We start from the raw sequence: 26,880 nt of genomic DNA on the forward strand, positions 1-26,880 counted from the left end.
GTATGAGTTATTATCATTTAACGTGGCACCGACTGTACATTGTTAGTTACTTTCTATCTCTTCATTTTGGAAAAGAGAGCAAATAAAACACATTTCAGAGTAGAGCAGGTGACTTTATCTCCACCCTATAAAGATGGCACTCTAAAGCTATGCGCGTGGAAGTCGGAGTGCTACTAACCGTCCTGATAACATTTGGGAGGAACTGAAGTGTGATATTTGACCCTGAACGAGTGAGTCAATGTTTTCAGTACGGTACATCCGAGGGCCGCGCGCTCAGTAATTCTGGTTTAACTATATACTGTATAGTACGCATCTGTGTTTTTGTTGGGAATGTACGCATGTCTTCATTAAAAATGCTTCTGTACTTGGTAGATGGTCCATCTTGATGCATTCATTTCTTTACTTCTGCTTAAATTTATGTACGTTCATTTATAAAATTTGTCTTGTAATTTCATATATTAGCTGCCTTAAAACGATTGGTATTTTTAACTACATTGTGCATGAGTTTATTGTCAATTCGCTTTCTAGAATTGTCCAAGCTTATTCTTCTTCAACACTTTTAAACCTATTTCACCTATTCATCTGAAGACTTTTTGACGAAACTATGAATGATTTAATGTTTACTAAATACCAGAACTGAGAATGCGGGGAGAACACGTCTAAATTATTTGTTTATGCTGTTGGAAATGTTTTTGTATCCTCGTAAAATGTAAGTGAATGGAAATCTAGTACTGTTGTTGTGTAGGGGATTTATTGAAAATTACTGACATGTGTAAGTTTGAAGCGTTCCGAAAAGTTAGTATATTTATTTCTGTGAGCATTGGGCAGCCATCATTGTATATTATAGTCCTGCACTGCAATGCATATTATTTACAAAAGTGAACAATAAGATTATATATTTTAGTGTAAAATAGTGTACCTATGGGGATCTGTTATTACACTAATTTCAAAACCTTGTGCTGAACAATTTTAATTTGCAAGCTTTACTCTGAAAATATTTGTCGATGGGAAGTCGTACAGAATGGCATATAAAATATTATTGTGATAAATATTGGCTTAAGATGTTTTATGTCATAAGTTTGCATTTAGAAGAATGTAGCCGCCAAAATAGTGGTAAAATGGTAATTTCAAATGGTTGATTCAATAATAATCAACAAACAACAGACATTTTTAATATTTTCGTTAAGCATTTTGAGTACCAAACTTATTTTTACTCTCATTTCCAAATAGAAATGAAATCGTATTATTTTCTTAATATTTTACTTATTAAAATATTCGCATCTGAAAATATATAAAATTAGTTTATTCGTGTAATATGAAGTAGACAATACATTCCTAGATATTTTTTTTTAAGAATTAGACTTTGACTTTAGAAAATAAAATAGTTAATATGTGAAATGTCACTAAGGTTCATTAGTTTACAAAATCTCGAGTTGAAGAGCACGGGCAGTCCTGCGAATGTCTCAACACCCCAGATGAGGAGGAAACAGTTGCAAGACTCGCCGCTAGGGGCGGGCTGCGGCGCGGCGGCCGAGTTTGGTGCGTGAGATTAATCAATACGAAATGCCGATTGAATGTTAAACCGAACTTCATCCCGCCTTAGTTCTTTACCGACTGCAAATCCGTTACTTCCGTACTAACAAATCTGCCGCATATCAGTCGATACCCGTAGCTCGTAGTTTTGTTCTGTGACGTGATCAGCACGCCTTCCGTCCCCCGCTAGGCTCACGGCAACACACCGGGGCCCCCGCGTAGCCTAGCCCTCGGACACTCGGTCCAGTTGAAAGAGTGGCTTATTTTGATTCTCGGGACAAACTCATAAAAGTGTCGGTAGTGTCCAGTGTTCGAGACATAGACACAGTCGTCTGGCGTCGCAAGCACCTAGTGATGAGTGAACAGGATGTGGACGACGTTGCGTTCCTGACAGGTTTGGATCACTTATTTTTGACATACGGGAGTTAGTACCTCACATGGTACATGTCTACCTCGTTATAATTGGGCCACTTAGGGAAATTAAATTTGTTAAAATAAATCTACAGTGGTTTAAAATGCTGTGCTCGCATTTAAATTGCAATAATAGTAGCCTACTCTACAAACCTGTTTACTCTAAAACAATTTTAAAGACAGTCAAGATACAGTTGAATTATTCGACCATTTTAAATCTAGATTTAAATTAACTTACATATGTTTACATTTATGCAACAGACCTTTTAATATAATAAAATAACATGCTCTGGCATTTCTTTAAAAATTAAACATCTAAAATGCCTATGAACAAGTAGGATATTCTCATATTTTAAAAACATTAATACAATTTGAGACAAAATAAAATTTCTTCATAACAAAGCGAAATTTCCCATTTAATGTCTTCGACATTAGTTAATAAGCGGTGGTCACTTAAACGCTAATTGGGCAGTTTCATGAGGTTTGATTGATTCCCACCTCTCTAAGCACCTGCTATTGACGACTTCACAACGTCAAAAGCTTTTATTTGCTCTTTAAAGGATTCGTCATTTGGAAAAGATAACCTATTCGTAAGTGAACGGAATCTTAATTTACCTAAATAATGGGATCACTTTGACGGTGTCAGAGTTATTTAAAGAAGTGATGATTTTGTGTCATTGAAACTAGGTCGTGTCTAGTGCCTGAGTCAAACGACTGAAGTTCAAACTGGTGTTTACGTGAGAATTAGAATGCGACTATATTGCGATTACATCCATCTCTACTCGAAACTGTACAATATAGAAAAGATTCTTAACTTTTCGGATCAATGTATGGCTTACATCTAGATTGTAACTCTTCTCTGATCTTTTTCTAGTCCGTTTATCTTCAAATGTTCCTTTCTCACTATCTCTCTTCTGAGGTCAGCATTCCTAATTCTTAACTGGGATTGCATTGACAGTAGATAACCTATTACTTACCGCACGCGATCTCTTTACCACTGATACCGTTAACTAGAGAATTAATTGTTCGTGATATTGTTACAACTTGCATATAACTTAATTCTAATTTGATCTAATACTTAGAGAAGCTTCATCATTTGTCACTTATCACAAGTGCGGGCACTACAGACCTGTTACATCGCACATCGCAATGATACTACGAGTAGTTTAATTTCACAACGCATACTTGTAAGAGTATTCAAGTGTTATATTTCAGACAAATGTTGGATATCAGTTAATATATTTTATTAATTGTAGGTTACAGAAAGGGCTATCTTGTTTTTAAACGCAATAAAAGAGCAACCAGTTGAAATCCAGTCCCAGATCTATTCTTCACCGTTGAGGCGATGGTGTGTAATATTAAGCGACGTAGATTTGACCGACGCGACGTAACTGATTCACCTTGACCGAGTGATTCGCTGTGAATCGCTTCGTCAGAGCCACTACCGTCAACACAATGGCTACATTTCAGCAGAAAGCTAATGTGTTATTTTAATTCCTTGTCACTAGTTCTGATAATAGTATACAATGGACCTTCGAACATGAGAACTGCGAGTGATGCAACAGGTATACTGCTGTCCTTATGTAGATAAACAAACCGAACTATTCCAGCAACATGGGTTTCAGTCGCAGTATTTTGATTGTTCGACTCTAGTTTTGTTAATGTGCAACGGAACTGCAGATAAAAGCACTGTTAGTGACGTTACTGGTCTTAATACGATCATTAAGGTACCACGCTGTGCCAATACAGCAAGAGTTTCCTTAGTTTCAGTGTATTGTTTTCCAAAAATAAACAGGAAAGAAATCAACAACAAATCAAAATACCTACGAGTATTTTGATGCTGCAAAAATTACATTTAAAAAACTATGTGAACGTTTGGTGATAGAGGTGTTTAGTTTTTGGTGTATGCTTAAAAATACTTAAGAAACAGAAGAAAATTGTAGAAGTTCTGGGTTGTACGACATGTTACATACAGAGAAAAGTCATGTTCAGGTTAAAAGCATGACATATGATCCATTTTCATGATGCAGAACAAAATGATAAAATAAGTTGGGTATGGGTTATATGTTATAAACAAACATAGATAAGTGGAGAATTTTTTAAAATCAATAGTGAAAATATACAGAAACAACAGAATATTTTATATTTATGTTCAAAGGCTGAAAAAAAATTATTTTATATATTTTTATGGAACCAAAAACTGAGGATTTTCTTATCACTATTTCCACATTATCTTGCATTTAGTATATGCTGTTTCAATACGTATATACCACAGAAAAGATTAATCACAGATCTCTGTTAACAGCTAGTCACATTGATCATACCGTTAAGGCCTATTATCATTGATGTGACCTAGTGTAACAGTATCAAATTCTGCTATGAAATCAATCATACTAAAATGAACAGTAGGCACAGTAAATTAAACAAATTTATCTTGTAAGGTACATTTGTTTAATTGCTCCAATTCCTTTTTTAATGTTTTTTTATACCACAGTATACAAGAGATTGAGATTGAGTAATAAATACTAGAGATACAATTATAAAACAAATCTATAAAAAAAAAACAATAAAAAATACCTAAATTCCAGTTCATTGTTGAGTAAAATGCTTCGTTTTGTAACAAATTAATATTTTTGTCTGCGTCTTGGATTCACCATTTTGATACTAACTTATTTTATTTTAATGCATATGGGGTGTTGTGGCTGATGATTCATGTTACATTTTGTGCTGAAAAGAACTCAACTAAACTTGTTTATTTTGCTGTTCTTAGAATACTAAGAATTGAAAAGTATTTTAGTTCTAGCTTTCCATGTTCTTAGTAATAACGTATAATCATTTGATATAGAGTTTATTTCAAAAACATCTGTGCAAATGATAATTTTAATTGTAATTATGATAATTTTAATTGTAATTATGATTTTTTATTTCTTATTTGTCTCACTTGATAAACTTAAAGGAAGCTAACAGCCAAAAAGCCCTAAATTATAATTACATGAGGAATATTAGACTACAGTTGACACAATATACTATAAAATATATAAATGGAAGATTAGTTTAATATTAAATATATCTAGATAAGTTGATTATGAAGATTGTATCAAAACTCTTAATATCATGAGAAAAATAAAATAAATAAAAATTGAATGCAATATAAAAAAATTATGTTCCATTATTTACATCTATCAAAGATAATGAGCACAAATGTCAATTATATTAAAATAAGTATTAACTAGTCAGCAATGATAGGCAGTGGTATGATATAAATGTTTAATTATGTAAATGGTTGCACCATTTTTAATAATGCAGCAGATTAAGTACACAAAAATATAGTAATTCAAACAAAATTACAGTACGGTAAGTATTTCAAACAAACAACAATAAATATTTTAAATTAAACTACTCAATAATTACTTAACATGCAACAACAAAAAGAAATAAATGCTTCAAAAAGACAACATCTGTAGTCTACCAGTAGCGAGAATTCTCAAAGAGAAAGACTTTTTTAACAGTTGGTTTGCTATCGTTGAACAAATTCAGATGTAGAGGCACCCGATTGCCAAACCTATAGAGGTAGGGTGGAGTACATAGGCTGCAGTTAGTTGCTACACTTTGAAACAGGTGGGAATGTCGTATTTCACAAGGCACTCTGAGATTAGAAGGTTAAGTAGGTATGGACAGTCCACATCCATAGATGATAAGTTACCAAAGAAACACAACACCATGAAAGCTGCATATCTTTATGTTAAAAAAATAGAGAAAAATAATGAAAAGGACATTTAAAATTTGTCTTCTGTTTATTTTTAACCAAATTAATCACATTGTTCGACATGTTGGTAAAGACAAAGGTAATTTTAGTGGTTTATTTTTAATCCAATTTTCATGCTATTATAGATGATACTTTGTTCTAGCAACCTGCATGGCAATGTATTTATCTACAGTGAGCAGACAGTTAAATGTGTGCCTAGCAAATACTTGGTACTTTACAATAGTGTAATGTAAAATGTAACATTAACCAGAATTGAGTGGGATACTAATAGTTTTGTTTCATGATGGTGAAGATTCGTTATGGCCAGTCCCTGTGTTCTGCGGTGAGTGTACATCTTGTATTGTGTCACTGCCTAGAGTGTGTATTGTGTAGTATTGTACAAAACATGTGGAACAGTGAATGTGTTATGGTGCCGTAGCGTTGTTACGTATAAACACATAGTGTAGCCTTATGTACATACGTAGGTAGATTGACAGTTGGAACTGAGGTTCATATTTAGTGATGGTGAGCCACCACGTTATCTGCATGAAGAAAATTATGCTGTGTCAGCATCAAGAGAATTAAAAACTAACAAAGTGGTCTTGTATTGGCAGTGTTTTGTTTGATCAAATGTAAATACATGTAACTACAGTTTTTTTTTCTTTACTAACTAATGACTGGTGTAACAATAGTTTTTTTGATCAAGTATGAGTATTGTACGTACATGAGATGTTATTATTAATCTTCTAAGTTTGACCCTGTTAGAAAGACATGTGTGAAGTTTTAAAGTACTAATTCCATGACATTGTAGATTGAATCAACATTGAATCATTGTTGTTTAATTTCATTTCCTTCCATGTAAGTTTGTTAAAATCTTGTTTGAGATGTTGTCTTTGTGATTTTCTTGAGTAATTTCATAACTCTTCTACTCTTCTTCTTTCTTAGTGTGTAGTATATTCTTCTAACCTGTGTCCTTTTAAACATTATTACCTATATACAGTACTGTAGCAAAGTTACAAAACAGTACTCCCTTTTATATGTATTGTAATGTAAATTAAAATTAAAAGTAAAATATTCGAAAGCCTGGTGTACATGCTTATTTAGGGACCTGTATGCCAACTGTAGGCAACTAAAGATCAATTTCAATCATCAAAACTTATTAAAATAGTGAATATAATACATCTTTCTATTCACAATACATTTTTTTGTTTCCAATTATTAGAAAATGTAAAAAATGTATATTCCTGCAAAAAAGTAAGAACGCTGACAATTTTGTCATGAAATAGATGTAATTTCTAATTTTAATGGATAGTTCAAAGTTTATAATGAAAAACCTATGTTACGATTAGTATAACAATCAAAGACTAAAAGAAAATACAAATAATAAGGTAATACATTTTTATTTTATTCTTTAATTGTGTTTATTGTTCCTACATGGAAACAAATTACCCATTGTTTATTCATAGTATAAGACTACATAAAATAAATCAAATTCAAATTTAAACTTAACCTTCTGTGTTAGGTGACAATATGATGGCACTAAGCATTATTATTTAGTATATAGTAAACTCTTCAATATCTAGAGTTTTATCCTGTAAGCTCTTGTTTCTGGTTAACATTTTTTTTATGGACAATAAATTATTTCAATTAATGATAAAACAATTATAAATGTTTGCAATCTTTATATTTGAAAACTGAGTTAAAACTCAAAAATTGGTGTCTGTCTTTTACTCAGTTAAACACTAAATCATGAGGCTTGATAACTTGAATGTACACTTAATGTTTTAGAATTTCTCACCTGAGGAATAGAACAGATACCAGTTTCCAAAACCTTATTTTTAGTGGTATATAACATTTAATAGTATAAGTTTTTTCATTCCATGTTATCATTAGAATTCATTGTTATTTAGACCTTTGATGATACTGTAAAATAAAGTTATTACTGACTGGTTTATTGATCATAGTTATGTCTCCTCAAGTAATTAACTTTTTATTATTAAAAATATTCAATTAAATTCATTCTTACCTTGTAGGAGTATACCTAAACACATCTTGATAATCCTTTAAATTTATATACAGCAATATATATTTTATTAAGATTGGCTCTAGTGTTTTTGGTGTCCTAGGTGAAAGCAAATTTTGCGCCCTCATTAAATTGTTTTTTCATAGATATCTACACCTTGCACATGGTCGGCCAGGCATTGAACTTTGTAAAACATTAAAAAATAATGTTGTAAAAAGAATTTCATTTTATTACCTTTTATTAATGGCTGGGATATGTAAATAAAATGAATTTTAATTTTATATGAAATACATGTAATCTAATATCCCAAATCTCAATGTATTATGGTACTTCTAAAAGTAGTATTAACAATGGCTTTGTATAGAGTAATAATTCTAATTCTAAATTAGTATTGGAAAAGCTACATCAACATAAAGTTTTACATATGAGTATATGGCATTTTTAGTTTTATACTAAGTTTTATTGTGTACAGTTCCCTCAATAACAAATAAAAACTTAACTTAAATAAAGTAAAATATCATTTACCTTTCCTTATTTAGCAATTTCTCTGCATAAGGTAGTAATGAACAGATGTACTAAATTGTTATTATGTATGTGTTTTCAAATCCCAACTTTTTTTAAATCGTCGATTTTGCACTCTGAAAATTTTGTGCCATATATGGAGGAGCTTGCCCTGTATTTAACAACTAACTAAATCTAGCAGCTTTTAGGATATTATATTTGTAAGTAAATTTCCAAAGGGAAAATGAGTTATTTTGATACGCTTATAGCATCTACTCATTGCTATGAGTAGATAGATCTTAGCCTCTAAAATGCATTTTTTTCAAGACTATATGTGTATTAATATTTTTTTTTTATTTTATAAATTTCCTATTTAATTGCCTTGGATAGCTGTAATAACTGGAGATTTTTGGATTTTTCCTTTAAAATATATCAGTTTTACAGGTTCTTCTAATATGTTTAAAAGAAAAAAAAGATATATAAATTCTTTGAGCCTCTGTGCTTTTCTAATTTAATATTGCCTTTAAAAAAGTGAATGTAAAATTTCATAACAATTACTCAAAAGCATTAATGGTAATTGTAGAATTGCCAAGATCTAACAGAACATTTGTCAACATTTACATTTCTTGAAGAATTCACTATGTCTTTCCTACTAATTTTGTAGTTAATACTGGACTGAGAGCCAATCAAAATAAGTGTGTGATAGTTTAGTGAAACAATATTTTTTAGTATCATTAAAATCACATTTAAGTACTTAAGTTAAGATTGTAAGTGTAATGAAAATTAAAATTATACAAATATTTGCAACTTTATCAAAATCAACCTTATCAGCAAATATCATTACATGTGGCATGAGTGACGAATTAAAAATTACCAACAATTTATGCAGAATTAACAACTTACAACTTCTGAACTTTTGTTCTTACAATATCTGTACCTTTGTACATATATACATATTACCCATGTGCTCACCAAGAAACTGTTATACCCTCCTTCCCCCCACCACCTAGGGGAAGGAGGGTATAACAGCTTAAATAAAAAGCTACGAAGTTTCAGGGTCGTTTGCGAGTGTTGCAGGCGGAAAATAATGAGTCGTGTCGTTCAAAAGCGTGTAAAAACGACCTGCAACGGATGTACAACTTGTTTGAAGTATGAATGCTTTCTAACAAAGCAATCGTCTGACAAATATTACCCAGGTGCCCAAATTTCTCATAACGAGCAAGGGCTAGGGGATTGTAATTGTAATAAGGGCTGTTCAATGAATTACCTTAATCATGTAAAAGAGATGCATGAGGATTGTAAAATTTGCCAAAGCAACTTAGGGCATCTGAGGATACACGAGCAGTCTATATACACGCTAGAAAACATTCCCGATGCAAAGGAAAATAACCAGCCTTCAAAAGCCGGTGAAGTTGAAAACTCTCTCAAACCAACAGAACATGTTGGCGTCACTCAAGAGCAAATAAACACCACGAAAAACTCATCAAAAAATATAAAAACTCAAAGTATGTCTTTATCATCCATTTTTAAAATGTGTGTATGAGTAAAAAATCATCATCGTCAGAGAAATGTCTCGATGAAGATGTAATCGTTGAAAGTAACAGAGTTAGATCTAAAACGAAAGCATTTCTTAAAAGAAACGATGGAAAGAGTGATACCAATCAGGAAAGCCATATACATTCAGAAGAAGCAGATGGAAATCCACCCACTAAGACCACCCCTTATTTAGACCTCCATGATTCGGAAATGATTCCAGAGAGGGTATCTTCCAATGATCATAAATTATATCAAGAATCCATGAGATACTAACCAAAGAGAAGTTAGCTACAATTCCCCTGATAGGTGCAAAACTGAGAGTTACAGCTAAGAATTTTGTTGGAATGTGATGAATGTAATGGAGCATTTAAAATGGAAAAGTGTCCTTTTTAATATTATTTAACTTGGTTGCTATAATGAATATTGTGAATGCAAGTATACTCTTATTGAATACGTCAATTCTATTCAAGACAGATTGGAGGTCTCGAGACATTGGACTGATTTTGAGTTCTAAATTTCAGTGAATAAAGTATAAACAGCAACAATATATTTACATAATCAATATCGTAAATATGTAATTAAAATATAATATTCATCCGTTTTGTTAAACTTTTAATTTATTGCCTAAGTCTATATTGGTCTCTAATGCAGATATAAGTTTTAAAGGTATATACTTTCACAAACAGGGTTAAAATATTTTTAAATTAGGTTTGTGTGTAACAGAACATATGTTGAATGATTTGTACTGAATCCTGAAATATCAACTCAGTGGAAATTAGAGTGGAAATTAAATTTGAACATGATATAAAGTCAAACCAGAGGAGTACTAGATTATATCTTTGTTTAACCATGTGTCACAAAACTTTTTGTGAGACCAAGGCTAGAATATTTCATAATTGTATATTACGCTTAGAAAATATTCATTGTGAGAATTAAAGGACCATTTTTAGTACAAATAATTAGTTATACTAATGGTATGAGTATACATTGTTCTTTGTATAATACAGGCTTGATAGCATATACACCATATTTCATCTATACACAGTTATTAATTGCCAATAATATGTTGTATAATAATGTATTTATTACAAAAGGAAGTACATAATGCGTAACTTAGTTAATATTTCAGTTTAACAAATTTATAACTTTTCATTGTAATTGTATTAATACTAATTTATTTTATTTATTATTATTTTCTGAAAATGTTTTTATGGTTTGGTTTTGAATCGATCGGTATTTTATTTCTGTATATATTGTTATTCATTTTTCTGAAGATTCAGTAGTTGTTTGTTTGATGGTTATTTTTGACGATGGAAGGATTGTGAAGGAAACAGGATTTTTCCGGACATTTGCCATCGTTCAGTGAAACAAGAAAACAGTAACACTACGTTTCGAGATCTGCAATCTGATCTCTTCTTCAGAAAAATCCTGTTTCCTTCACATTCGGTAGTTAATAAGGCACCTTGCCAATGGTAATATATGTATTACACACTGGGTAATGTGTGCGTGTGTGTTTTTTAAGGGGTTTTAAAATTTATATTTCCTTTAATCTTTCAGATAATATATTAAAACGATTTTAACATCAACATTAAGAATCTTTGCACATTTCACACTCTCCAGACTACAATGATATTTACGTTTCATTAGTTTATAAGCTTTACATAATAAATATTTAAGTGCTATAACTTATTTTATAATGATTACTAATTAAAAATTGTATCCTATAAAGTAACTGTTATGTGATCATGTACAAACATTAATAGGTTGTAATAAGCATTAAATGCAACATTGACAGGTGATAGCCAAACTGGGATCCACAAACGCAGTGTCTACGAACACAATGGAGTTGCAGTCTGTTCCCAGAAGAGAGCACTATGTATCGCTACTGTTGTCATGGCAATACTCTTCACCATATCCCTCATCATCGCCTATGCTGGGCCACAAGCAGGTTGGTACATACGTTAAGTTGATTTTCGCTCATTCTAAAGATAATGTTTACTCACTGAAGCATAATTAATAGCAACCAATTCCATGTGACAGTAAGCCAATAAATTGCAAAACCATTCTATAAATCTTTGTTTCCCTTCCAAGGAAACAGACCCACACTCTTTGTGCATGATTAAAACTCATGGTTATAATTCAAACTGTAAGGGTATTTCCTCATCGAAATTGGAAATTCTTCATTTTTTTATTCTAAAGTTGTCAAAGTTAAAACCATCAATAATTTAAAATTTTGGAATAAAAATATTTTAGGAGAGAATCTCAAGTAGGATGGATATATTTATATAATTCCCTGTAAATCTGGATACAAACAGATGCGTGCTATGTCTAGGATAGCTAAAAGACTGTTTTCTGGCTTCAGTAAGCAAGAGGGTTGGCATTTAGTCAATATAGGAATAGTTTTAAAATTTCAAGTGCCATCGATATGGCAGCACTGCTTTGAATTATAATAAATTTTAGTTTGTAGCAAGTCTAGGAGAAACTGGTACCAATTTTCAGAGATTTAAATTTATACTGTATGTTTAAAATTTGTTTGAATCATGCAAACAGTTTTTAGTTATTCCAACAATTCTTGTAGTGTTGTCCAAAAGTGGTTTGTTGTTATTTTCATTGCAATCCAAAGACTTTCATTTTTTCTAGTTGACGAAACATGGACTCAGCTTTACACATCTGAAAATAAATCACAATCCAACAGTAGATAGCCAAAGTTCGTACCAAAAAGAGCAAACATTATTTCTTCAGCTGTAGATACTATTTTTGGAAATTTATTTCTTGACAAATCAGTCTCATGTTTATCATAATCATTTTACATATTAATGCACAGGCTGTGGTGGACACAGCTTATTACTATTCCGGCTGTCCTAAAGTGGGTACATGATTAGAGTTGCAGTGAAGGTGTTAATCTTCACGTTTGAAGATAATTAAGGTATCGTACAATTAATGGAACATGTGTTCAAAGTCAGTTCTGTGTCTTTTCTCAGTAACAAGATAGTAGCTAATAATAAGTGAAGCCCTTACAAGTGCATGTAGTGATTGAAAGCAAGAAGCAACAGGACATAGTGATTTACAGGCTTCACAGTGTTGTGTTAGTATCAACAGGTTCACTCTAACACTCTCCTCGCTTACTCACTATTTAGAGTGCCCTTGTGCCGGTGAGAAGCCAGCATCATTGGATGGAGAGGATGAGGAAGGGGTCAGAAACGTGATCCCAATAGCGACCAATGGGGAGATTTTCCCCTGGAACAACCCATAGGCTGCCGACTTTTGCCAGACCTACAAGATACCACATGCATATCCATCCCAACTTAACCACACTGGATGTAAAAGGTACACTTTTTATAAATTTATTATTTGGTAAATATTGAGTGATTGTTTCACACATCCTAACTATATGTTTCATTTTTTAGGAGTTTCTTTCTATGCAGATGGTATTTTTAATTGATTATATTAAAAGCGTTAAGGGTAAAATAGTCTAAACCATCTACAAATATTTGTAAACCTACCTGGGAATTGACCCTGTGACCTCTCAGTTATAAAGCCACAGCTTTAGCATTAGAGTACAGTGAAAGTTAGTTTTAATTCTGTATATACGTCTTCATCTTTTAATTTCCTATTATAGGTATTCAAATTGGTGTCCCCATATTGCTGTAAATGCCCTAATAAACTACAGTATGATGAATTGACTTCTTCTCCTGAATTGAAACTATCAAAAAGTAGATTAATAAAATTACTGTTGTAATTTTATTAATAATTTCTTTTTAAAAATTTGATTTTATTCAAATGTTAGGAATTAATTGTTTTACAAGAAAGGTTGATAAGTTGAAACAAAACTGGACCAGTCCAGATATAATTTCTTCTGTTGGTTTGAGAGATAACTGCAGAAAGTTTGTTTCAATTACAAAAATGTAACTTGTTGATTCTTATTTTCTAATATTTAAGTGTAATGAGTTTAGTTTGGACAGTTTTTATAGAAATATAGCTTTAGAAAAAGATTTTTTTATATATACTAGAAAATGTTCCTGTAAATGTCTATTAAGTCAATTTTAAAAAGTGACTTCAAATATTATAGTAATGTTACAATTAAAGAAAAAACTACATTTTAAAACCCAAATTTTCTTACTGAGGTCACATATTATTATAGAATACAAAATTTTCAACCAGAAATTATAGAAGAACATTCAAAGCATTTGGAAAGGGATTACAATGTGAAATGTCTGATAGATGTTGATGTACCTTACTTATAGTTCATTCACTTTAAATATTAAAAAGTACGATTTATTGTTTACCATTCAACTTTAATTTGAAGCCATACTCACTGTAAATAACCTAATACATAGAATATACAACTAACATAATGTATGAAAAACAAAAGATTTTATTAAAAATTAGAAAAATATTTTTTATTTACATTTTAGAGAAAAAACTGATTATGCTTTTTTATTTCAACACTGGAATGAAGCTTCCACTCAATCCAAGGTCAAGAATATTAGGAAACCCCTCATTGTACTTCCTTCTACAAGAATCTCTGCACTGCTTCTGGAATGACAAAATATTCAGGATGGGTAAGGTTGGGGTAGGGCCCGTCTCCTGTCAAGATCCTATGAGGAGGGATATGGGCAATATCTCATTCAGTCACTTTGGAAGAAGGGACTCTGTTCCATCCTCTCCTGGTCAAAGCAGGCTGGGAGTCCGGGTGGGACAATACTCCCTTATGTTCAGGCTTGAAACAACCTTTAACATTATGGGAACCCCACCCACTCCAACAGTCATCCTCGGCAGTAAACTAGACATGTTAACCAACCCTTTTTATCCCCAATATCTCAACATTTATAGTTAGTGATATGCTGCTTTTGGACATCTGTTGTGTCCACTACACAAACAAGGAAAGAAACATGAAATGAAAAACTTCAGGCCAATTTCCTTATTACCTACAGCCTCAAAAGTTATTGAGAAAGTTGTATTAATACGACTTTTTCATCACCTACAACTGAATAAACTTTTACCTGCTGGACAGCATGGCTTTTTACCAGAAAAATCAACATTGACTGCTCTTACAGAACTTGTAGAAAAAATTATTGACTGCATCGAAGCTGGAAACACGGTTAATAGCACATTTTTGGATCTTAGTAAAGCATTTGATTGCATTGACCACAGTTTAATTTTAACAAAACTTGACAGGCTAGGCATCAAAGACACTGCACTTCAATGGTTTCATAGTTATCTAAGTGAACGAAGACAAATAGTAGAACTGAAACAGACTATTAATGGAAGAACAGTAAATATAAAATCTGCTTCACGAGAAGTAAAAAGAGAAGTCCCCCAAGGGTCTGTGTTGGGACCAGTCTTGTTCGTTCTGTTCACTTGCGACCTCTCCACATTCATGGAGCCTTACAGTCAGACAATCATGAATGCTGATGACACTGTGCTGCTATCCAACAACAAAACAGCTGAGGCTTTGGAAATAGCCTCATACATATCTGTCAGCAAGGCTCATGATTACTGTATAGCAAACGACTTGGTCTTTAACGAAGAGAAGACAACACAGATGATTTTGGGTAAGCACAAGAACAAAGTCTCTGGAACACCCAAGATTGCAACTGTTGAACAAACGAAGCACCTTGGAATGATTCTTGACGACAAACTTTCATGGGACAGCCACATTGATTCTCTTTGCTTAAAACTCAACACCGCTTTGTATGTACTGAGAAGAACCACGGCAGTGAGTACAGAATTGACTACAAAGACAGTCTATCACTCGCTCTTTGAGTGTCATGTTAGATATGGAGTGATTCTATGGGGCAGCTCGTCCTCAAAGAACCTTCAGCGGATCCTACTCATTCAAAAGCGAGCAGTAAGAATCATGGCTTCCCTCCAACATCAAGATAGTTGTAGAGAGGTATTTAAAACACTAAGAATATTGACAGTAAGTTGTGGCTATTTATATAATTGAAGTCATTTCATGCCTCCAAACAAGGACTTACTAGAAATGGTGATCTTCATGGCCTGCAAACAAGACATGCTCAAGACTTCAGCCTGGCAATACACAGGACATCTCTATTTTCCAAATAACCATCATATGCAGGAGCGAAACTCTATAATCTCCTCCCACCTAAGCTGAAAGAAGACAATCCTGAAATTGTAAAATGAAGACTGAAGACCTGGTTGCTGAGAGAATCAATCTACAGCCTGGAAGAATTTGTGACATGCTGTAGAACATCCCAAGGAGAGACATAACCTTATTTATTACTTAGATTTAATTTTTTTTATTTGTTTTATCGATTGTTGACCCTTATTCTGTACTTGATGTTCACGAATAAAGCCTACTGATTGATTGATTGATTGAGTGTCACCTAGATTTAAGTGACACATAGGTTTTTGTTGTACCCAGTATAAGTTCAACTGACCAAAATAAACCAACCAAAAGAGAACCTTCCTTTAAGCACAAAGGGTTAAATTCATGATTTCTGCATTGCACTCATAGAGAACCTCTAAAATACAAAAGATAACACAAATGAAATCGAAATTTTGTATTTTTCATTAAAAAATATAAAATTGCATGGAACATTGTTACAATTATATTATAGACATAATACTATTTATAAATGCTATTTCAAATTTAATGAGATCTTTAAAAATTAATATGGCTATTGTTAAATAAAATTTAATAAACTTACACCATCAGAGAAGCCTCTCAAGAATTCCTCCAAGGCATGACAGACTCTGTTCATGAGATACTTATTTTGTCTTTTTTATATATTGAAAAGGTTTCACTACTTTTGATATATAGTCTGTTAGAGTATTAAAATATTTTGGCTCAAGAAAGTGGTTGTTTTTTTTTTCAAGAATTCATGGTGATGCACTGGCTCCATATGACAGGTTTTGAATCGTGTGGAATAAGGATGTAGACTATATGTACTGGAAAAGATGACAGGTTTTAAAAGTGAACACACATGCACACACACACACACACATACACACACACACACACACACACACACACACACACACACACAGACAGAATATATGAATAAGGATGGAAGGGTAAGGAAATGTTCATGAGGGAATACTTTTCGACAACTCTCCCGGCTCCCGAGACCACAAATCACCCTCACAGCCATTTTCTGCATTATAAAAACCCGGTTGAAAGAGGATGACGATGAAGTTTCCCAGAAGAGGATACCATACGATACCAGTGGTAAAAATAACCATAATACACCATTTTAAGAATAGATTTATTTAATAATTTTCCAGTTAAAGTCAGGATCTATGTGCATCCCTAAGAAACAAATGGAATTAGATTCAAAATCTGCAACCCCATTATATAATGTGACAAAGTTTAGGATTTCAGTTGAAGTTCTGTGTGGTCCAAAATAAAGTATGCTTATTTTATCCGTGTTTAAAGACAAGCTGTCTTTCGAACCGCACACCAAAATTCAGTAATACTAACTGCAAAGTAGTATCAAGTAATTGAGTTTACTTACCTCGGACTACAACACTTGTGTCATCAGCGTATTGTACCAAGTGTTCCTTTAAGTGGGTGTTAAGATCATTTGCATATAGCTAAACATAAAATCTGCTAAAATACATCAAGGTGAAAGAGCAGCAAGACGAAGCTCCAATCAAATTGAAAACCTTATGGAACAGAATTGCTGTGATGTGATAAAGGAACATTGTTAGTTAAATGGAAACAAACTTTCACATACCTAAATAAATTAACTAAATTTGATCATTTGATATTCACACCACTTAATGAAACAAATATAAAATAACAAAAAAATGTCCTAATATTTGTGGTAAAAAATTATATGTAAAAAAGATTTTAGGGGTACTACATTTTGTATCCCTGTATAAGAGAAAATGGCAATTCCATAAAAGAATCAATTAGTGATTTTGGTTCCTTTATTTGGATTAGTCTTTATTCTGGACACAACCTTCAAGGAAACGGATGCATTATTAGTCACAAATTTCTGCAGAACACAACATAAATATGGAGGAGTAGTTATTTTCACAAAAAGATGACACAGTGATTGAGGCAGAATCTATGAGTGTGGGAGATCTTTGTGAGGAACTTACATGTGAAATAGCAGTAGCAGCCCTAAACATCAGTAAAACCAAACATTACTAATAATTGGAGTGTACAGACCCCCACAAGCAAATTTAGAAGATGCACTCAGAATTTTGTCACAAGTTTTTAGAGCAAACTGAACCACATAAAAGTAGCGTTGTTCTGGTAGGTGACATAAACATTGATTGTTTAAAAGGTACACAAATCCAAAAACAGATTTGAAGAGACTCTAGCAGCTTATAACTTTAACAGACTAAACCTTCCGCCAACTAGAATTACTTATCACTCAGCTTCCTCGATTGATTGTGTTTGTACAAACTTCCCCATAGAGAGCCTCAAAGTGCACATACTTGATACAGGTCTATCAGATCACAAAGGACAACTTTGTGTGCTAGATATTACCACCCGAGCAACCAAGACAGACATCCCAAATCAGAAGACAAATAAATGTTAATACAATTAACCACCTTAAACTTGGCCTTGCACAACAAATGTGGAGCCGAAGTCTACTCAACGATATCAGCCGATGAAGCCTATAACAATCTTCTAAATACTATGACTATGGAAATAAATGCTGCATGTCCACTAAAGAAACTTAGGGCAGAGAAAAAGCAAAAACCTATGTTAACTACAATGACATAGAAATTACCCAACTAAAGCAGGACTATCTTCAGTTTGCTTCGTATGTATGAATTGACAGGGGCTAGAGAGAAACAGATCTGCCATGGCTAGTAAAAAGAAGCAATATGACCTAAGACTGAGGAAATTAAGGCAAGAGAGTGCAGCAAACCATATACAGCAGTCCAGCAATAAATCCAAAGCAGCTTGGGAGATAGTGAACTCTGAGAGGGCCACAAAAAGAAGGGAGAAGAACAATCCACTCATCAAATTAATTACTGAAGGGAAAACCATAGAAAAACCTGAAGACATTGTAGAAGAACTCAACACCTATTTCTCAAACATCGCAGAGGACACATTAAGAGCAGCTAACCAACCTAAATCAACCATCTACTAGAGTCACAACACCTAGGCCCCCCTAGGCTAACACAGACAAAGCTTATTCTAACAGACAGACACAACTGTGAGGGAAGTTGAAGAAATCATCTCCTCCCTGAAGAATAAAACCTCCAGTGGTCTAGATGAAATCTCTGCTAAGCTAGTAAAACACTGTGCTGAAACAATCATTGCTCCTCTTGTTGATGTTATCAACAAATCCTTCAAAAGCGGCATTTTCCCCCTCGGCTCTCAAAGTATCAAAAGTGTACCCAAAACTGAAGAAAGGAATCTCAACCAACCTCAGTAACTATCGCCCCATTTCAATAATTCCCCACCTTTTCCAAAATCTTTGAGAAAATCGTCCTGAAGAGACTCATAGACCATTTGACACAACTTGACCTCCTCACTAACTGCCAACATGGTTTTTTTAAAGGGTAGATCTACAGCCACAGCCTTAACAGACCTAGTAGAATTTATTATTGATCACATTGACAAAGGCAGAACACCACTGCTGTTCTCCTTGACTACTCAAAAGTGTTCGACTGCCTTAGCCATGATATCATTCTTGATAAGTTAGAGGCACTAGGGGTCCAGGAAACTGCTAAACACTGGTTTGAAAGCTATCTCAGAGGACGGAGTCAACTGGTAGAGCTCAGTTACATGGAAAATGGTGTTACTCGAACAGTAAAAATCAAAGTTTACGTTCGATTGAAAGAGGAGTACCACAAGGATCGGTTGCTTGGGCCTGTACATTTTTTATACTTTTGACAAATGACTTCCCTGATTTACATCAAGGACTACAGTTCGGTGGTGATGTACGCAGATGACACAACCCTTTTACTGAAAGGAGACACACACCAGAGGACATCAGCATCAGTGCATACATTGCCCTAAACATGACATACGACTACTGCCTTACAAATAACTTGGTAGCAAACCCTTCTAAAACAAAACAGATCACAATTTCAGCAGAAGAGGTGAACAAATCCCGGCCCTTCCTGATATTGACCTTGCAGACCAAACTGACCTTTTGGGTCTCACTCTAGACTCAAATTTGACATGGGGCCCACATGTTGACATCCTATGCAAGAAGCTCAACTCTGCTCTCTATGTAATAAGAAGAATTAAATGCATCAGCAACATAGAGGCAGCAAAGATGGCATACTTGCTTTATTTGAGACATACTTGAGGTATGGTAATAGTAGTATGGGGTGGCACATCAACTACCAACTTAAATCGTATACTCACCATCCAGAAGTCAGCTATAAGATCCATAGCAAACCTAAAAGCACGAGACAGTTGCCGAGAAGAATTTAAAAACCTCAAAATTAAAACAGTAATCTCAATTTACATACAGGCAGTCATACTCCATGTTGATAAATTAGGACTCCCAAAAGAAACAAGATTACATTTTCATGACACTAGACATTCATCAAGAATCCCCGTTGCGAGACATAGGACAGCTCTTTATGAAAGAAAACCATCATTCATCGGGGCTAAACTCTACAACCATCTCCCTGCTGACTTCAAGCTACTGACAGGCGAAGCGCTGAAACACAGATTGAGCTCCTGGTTGACAGATAATCCAGTCTACTCAATCGAAGAGTTTCTTGACAAGACCAAAGACAGTGGACTTAACTTAAGAACATGATAACATTGTATATTCATCCAATATTGAATTGTCTAACCTCAACATACTTGACACCATTCTCTGTACTTGATGTTCAGAAATAAAGCATTATTCTATTCTATTCTACATTTGGTACAATTTGTTATTAGTTTTATTATTATTGTAATAATCAGTTAAAATATGTATTTTTATTTTCAGGTCAAGTCACAATCGACTTTAATGTTGAGAAAGACACTTTTTTCATTGTGCTACATTCAAAAAACCTCACTATTACTGACAAAGTAAGTATTAGCACAAAACAATACTATTTAAAAAAATATACGAGTTGTAACATTGCGTTTAAATTTGTGTTATTAATATTTTTTATTTCTTTTGGAAGGAGCCAAAATTCAGCTAATTACATATTTACTTCATGCAGCTCCAAACACTTTATTTGGGTATTTCATCTATGAGCACCTTGCTGTTTACATTTTATCTATGTTTATTTGTGAACTTGATAGATTCACTAACTTTGATATGTTGACATTATTCGTTTTAGATCAAGCATTAGTTTTATGAGTCAGCCAAAAATCCTGCCATACATGCACCATTGAGTTTGTTGATGGTGGACATCTACTCAAATAATGCAATAGACAGTTAAAATATTATGTAGCATGCAAACTTTGTAATATAAATCACTCCTTTAGTAAAAGAAAAAAAGTATATATTAATCATATCTGCATTATGTTATTTACTCCACATCACAGGGTTATCTTTATATTATTATAACCATCAGCGTCATAATAATGATTAAATACTGAAACACGAGTATGGCAATAAAATGTTTTAAAAAAAGGGTTTTACTTGACTGTTCATTATACTAGTATACATTAAATATAAATGGGGCAGATTTTTTTAAGGTTAAGAACTTTATTTTACTAAACTTTCAAATATATATTATTTTTCTACATATATTCCCACTCTTGAAATACATTTTTCTCATCAGATAGGGAGCTTTTGTGTACTCCATCATCATTAAAGTTCCTTGGATGTTTTCTTAGCCATCAGAGCACAAACACCTCTTTATTGTCCATAAAACACTGACCTCCAAGCGCTACTTTGAGGGGTCCAAAAATATGAAAATCAGAAGGTGCAAGTCTGGGTTATAGGGTGAATGTCTTATCCTAATGCAATCAATTTTTGATTTGTGGTGTTAGCCGCATGTGACCTGGCATTGTTGTGCAGATGAATGACACTTGTAATAGATTTCTGCTTTCTTTTCCCTTAAATTGGTAATTTTGCAGCATCCATTATTTCACAATAACATTGTGCACCAATCATGCGTTGATCACGAAGAAAATCAACATAAAATCACCTAGCCAATCAAAAAATATTGTTGCCTTTACCTTTCCAGCAGACTTGTATTTTTTGACTAGGGTGTGTAATGGTTCTCCCAAGTTTCATCACAGGCAACATTGTGATTCAAAAAGGCTTTAGTTTCTTGCTGGAATCAATCAAATAGCCATTTTGAAACCACCAATTGATGTCGCTTGTGATCCTCTCATAAAAGACACTATCAAACACTTTGTGATATCCCAAGTCTTTTGTCATGTTCTGTTGGACAATCCTGTAATTGGTATAGAGTTCCTCAATGATTACTAAGAGTGTTATGTGCTAATGTTCTTCAATGTGTTTTGGATTGCCTCAATGTAAGTTGACCACGGTACATGTGTTCATGGACGACAATCATGCCTCTCATTCTCATCCTTTTCATGCCCTTCAGAAAGTTCTTTATCTTAAACAGATACACTGGTTCTTGACAGGGTATTGCCTCCAAAATATGCTTATAAACCACAAAATTTCGATTGGACTCACCCCTTCTTAGGTTAAAACGTGAATATGATCCGGTGCTCCACAGAGACACGCACTTCCTGTTCACTTGTGATTTATTTTAATAGTAAAGGGATCTGAGAGTTGTAGTCAGTTTTCCCCTCTCCTTAACAGTACATGGTACCTGAGCATTAACCAATTGTAGGTCAATGACTCCTTCAAAATTTTTTCACACAACTAGTCCTGTTTATATTTGACACACCTTGTACAGATAGAAAAATGTAACAAACAATAAAATGTATCCATAAATTAATAAACATAATGTTTAAATTAAAAATACTAAGATCACAAGTAATGCGGTTATTAATTTATGAAGTAAACACTTGAATTTTTATCCACTTTTCCAGGAATAGTAAACGTTTTTATTTTGAGACAATTAAGTTTGATGCAATTCAATTGATGGCAGATGTTACAAAGAGTTCTTTTTTGTATAATATAGATGTACATCTGGTCTATTTGTGGAGCTATCTAAATTTTCTTTAACCCTCAAACTGGTAATCAACATTATAATGTTGATCTTATTCGTTTTATAAGTGACAATCAGCATCCTAATGCCGATCTGACACATACGTGTTTTGACAGTTCATATAGTACATAAATCAACACTACTGTAATGTAAAGTATTATAAAATAAATGTATAAACTAAAATCACAATTTGAAATTCTCTAAATATTATTGGCAAACAAGGTTCTCACCTAGATCTCGTATTCTTCATAAATCTCAAGATAATTAATATAGATTTGAACTATTTGGTTCTAGAATCTAGAAGTTCTACATCAAGAAGTGAGAGATGATTTGTGATATTCAATGTTGTAGATGGTGACTACAGACCGTAAAACGAACAGGCTGCAGATAGCAAGGTTTCTGGAGTATCCAAACGGCCAACAACTGTACCTGGAGATGAAGGAGAAGTTTCGAAGACGAGTGAACTATACACTGATCATGAGGTTTGCCACTCGACTCAGCAGGGAACTTGAAGGATTCTATCTCAGCAGCTATACTACCAAGGATGGAGAACGGAGGTGATTGCTGTAGACATTCTAGTTTTACATCTTATAAATTATTTTTGGTTGAATTAATTTATGGAATTCAGATTTTGGATTAGAACACACACAGCTTAACCTGGTTCTAATATCTTGCTAAGGATTAGCACATTTTATGCACCAGGCTTCAATTAGGTCTGTCTGTACCACGAAACACAATACTTCAAAACTTGAGTATCCATTAATTCTCATTATACTTTTACCACAACAAATGGGTTGGTTAAGATGTTTCTTAATCAGATGAGGCCTTTAAATTTCGATCATGGTGTCATGTCACATCGTCGAGGCAAGAACTTTTATAGGTGATGGCGAGGGGATACTGATAAATTACAATCATACTCATTATCTCTAGGCACTCCTAATTGCATGTGGTACCAGTGAAGCAATGGTGGAAAGAGAAATAGGTGTGCCAGTCTAGTGGTCCAGTTTCATCTGCCAACGGGCAAAACGTCACTCATGGACAACATGGTGTTACGGCTACCTCTATTTGGCTCAGCAGCAATACAGTTTATGCTTATTGTATGACTTCATATATATATATATATATATATATATATATATATATATATACAGCGGCGTTGTCATGAACCAAAAACCAATTGTTTTCCACCCATTTTGAAGACCATTTACTCCTGATGGAATATTTTTAACACCTGAGAATGTTTACATAAAATAGTTTGGTCACTGTTCGACCCTATGGAATGAACTCATGGTGAATTAAACCTTACAGTGAAACACTTTTAACATAACTCATCTACTGTTTTTGTCCAAGAAAATTTTTCTTTTCTTAGAGATGTTTTTGTTTTCCATTCAGAGGACTGACGTTTGGTTGAGGGTCATAGAGAAAACACAATGTTTCGTCACCGCTTACAATTTATTTTCTAACAACTCTGGATCTGTATTGGCCATATCAATAAACTCACCGGCCATTGGGATTCAGTTTTCTTTGTGGTTGTCACTTAGCATTTTTTGAACCATTCACAAACAAATTCAACGTATATTCAAATGATCATGAAGGATGCTGGTTACACTAACATGTGATAAATTTACCTCAAATGCAATTTTGTCAATTGTTAGTCTCCTGTTTGCTCACACAACTTGCCATACTTGATCAATATTTTCATCACTGGTTGCTGTTAAAGGTCGTCCACTACGAGGGTCATCTTCAATGCTTACATACGATCTTCACAAAAACGTTTGTGCCATTCATAAATTTGAATCATCTTACCTCGTCTCCCATGAATTAAAAATTCTAGAGCCTCAGTAGGTGAAGCAAAACACAGAATTTAATGTTTGTTTACTGTTCAGTTATTGTTTATTTTTTAAATATAGAAAGTTAACTTGCAGACACACGAAAAACCTATCCACAAGTAAGCAGTGGCAACTGAGCTTATACCAATAGCACATATATTCTCTCTCTAGAAGTAATACCAACTGCTGCAAAACAAATTTCCCTCCTGTAAGTGCGTTGGGTGTATATTTAAATCTATTCCAGGAACTTTTTGACTTTACCTCTTAGATATAAATCATGTATGAATTATAATGAAAATAAATACATTATTTTTGTAGAATTTTGTTTGATTTATATGATCTATAATTAAAGTCTAAGGAAGTGAATGAAGTGTTTGCACCAAGAGATTTAGACACAGTACAAGTTGCCAAGTCTAATAATGATTCAATTAGATTCATTTTCTGAGTCACTGGTGAGGTGTTTTTGGCAGCCTTAATCACCACACCAAAATAGCTTAGGATAATCTTAATTATGATTCTCCAATCAAGCCTTCAGTAATTGGAATAATATACCTGTCAAAATGATAGACATACGATTAGGATAATACATTAAACAGTTTTAAATGGTTTGGATTGAATGGAATTGAATTTTTATTAATAATTTATCAAACTAATAAGAAAATCTTAATTTGACCAAGACTCTTGAGATAATTGATGATAATATTTTACAGATATCTCGCAACAACCCACTTTGAACCAACCTACGCTCGCACAGCTTTTCCTTGCTTTGATGAGCCACAGTTCAAAGCACGTTTCAAGATGTCCATATTTAGAGACAGATTCCACATATCTCTTTTCAATATGCCAATCATAAACACAGAAGATGCTGGCTTCTACATGGGAACAGGATTGGTATGGCCTGATACCTTATTATTTTATCGATTTAAATTTATGAAATTGGATAAATTCAGTAGCTCTGACACATTAATGCCACTCCTTTTTGCCCAAACATTAGTTTTACTAGTCAGGCAGAAACCTTATCATCAATACTTGTAGACCTGCCAAACTACCTCAGGTAATAATACATAGAAAGATTAGATTAGTAGAAATGGTTTTTTATTCTTTTACATTTACACCAAAATTAAGAATCAATTTTTGTTTTGCTAAGAAAACTTTACGCATAAAAACAATTCCATATATATATTTTTATCAAAAGACAAATTTTAATTTTTTATATTTTTATATAGATAATGTAGTTACAATTTAAAATACTTCATTATTGTACTACATACTACAATTAGATATTAAAAGTACTTGATGATCTCTGATTTTACATGTAAAAATATACAGCATTCATGTAGAAAAGAACACTATCAACTTTTGTTAACCTTTCAATAATAATGCATCAATAAACTCTGGTCTAGTTTGACAAACTTCACGAAAATGTTGGTGTATTTTATTTTGATTTACTTAATATAAAAACAAGTACCAAAAGATTACTACTAGTTTTTTTTAATGATTTTCATCCTTACACAATAGAATAAATTCGTCCATATCCTATGCTGTCTATGAAAACAATTTGTCATGAAACAAGTAGTTTATAACCTAGAATAGCATTGTTTTGAATATTATTGATATCTGGACAGTAATGAATCTAGAAAAATGTAATTTTAGATGTCCAACTTGTTGGAATTGAGCATATACTAGTTAAATGAGTGACATTCTGTATTCTAGTGTACGTTTTGCTATAATTTAAGCTTAGGCCTATATTTTTTTAAGAACTATTATTTTATTTCCCGCAGTTAAGAGATGACTTCCAAGAGTCAGTGGAGATGAGCACATACTTAGTGGCGTTTGTTGTGTGTGACTACAAGCATATCAGTGGCCGGACAAGCAGAGATGTATCCGTGTCCGTTTATGCTCCCCCAGACTTGATCCCTCAGGCAAAGTTTGCACTGGACACAGCCGTCAGTATGATGGATCACTATGAGGACTTCTTCGGCGTGGATTATCCACTTCCCAAACAAGGCATGTACACAGTACAACAATATTTAGATGTATTTCATTTAAATAAGGATTCATTACAATATTACAACCTCAAAATTAGATAAAAACAACTATTATCTTTTATTTTTATTGAATAGATACCAAACCTAAAAATTCCAAAACCATATACCAAGAACCTGACATACTTCTCACAACTTGGTAAATAATCCATGTCAGTATTTGAAACTTTAAGTGTAACTAAACAGATTCTTGCGAAACAAATCATTCCTATATATCCAAAAATATATTAA

At 33.2% G+C, this 26,880-nt stretch overlaps 1 protein-coding gene across 1 annotated transcript in view; it reads left to right on the forward strand.

Moving 5' to 3' along the window:
• Positions 1–1,528: 1,528 nt before the first annotated feature.
• Positions 1,529–26,880, forward strand: part of LOC124375214 (endoplasmic reticulum aminopeptidase 2-like) — a 40,569-nt gene continuing 15,217 nt past the window's right edge. Inside the window, 8 exon segments of the mRNA XM_046833332.1 lie at positions 1,529–1,927; positions 11,545–11,697; positions 12,887–12,999; positions 13,001–13,076; positions 20,639–20,721; positions 23,127–23,332; positions 25,315–25,495; positions 26,386–26,611. Of these exon segments, the coding sequence (XP_046689288.1) occupies positions 1,888–1,927; positions 11,545–11,697; positions 12,887–12,999; positions 13,001–13,076; positions 20,639–20,721; positions 23,127–23,332; positions 25,315–25,495; positions 26,386–26,611 (1,078 nt within the window). The 5' untranslated portion in view covers positions 1,529–1,887.

This window comes from Homalodisca vitripennis, chromosome 1, assembly GCF_021130785.1.
Source record: "Homalodisca vitripennis isolate AUS2020 chromosome 1, UT_GWSS_2.1, whole genome shotgun sequence".
Lineage (NCBI taxonomy): Eukaryota > Metazoa > Arthropoda > Insecta > Hemiptera > Cicadellidae > Homalodisca > Homalodisca vitripennis.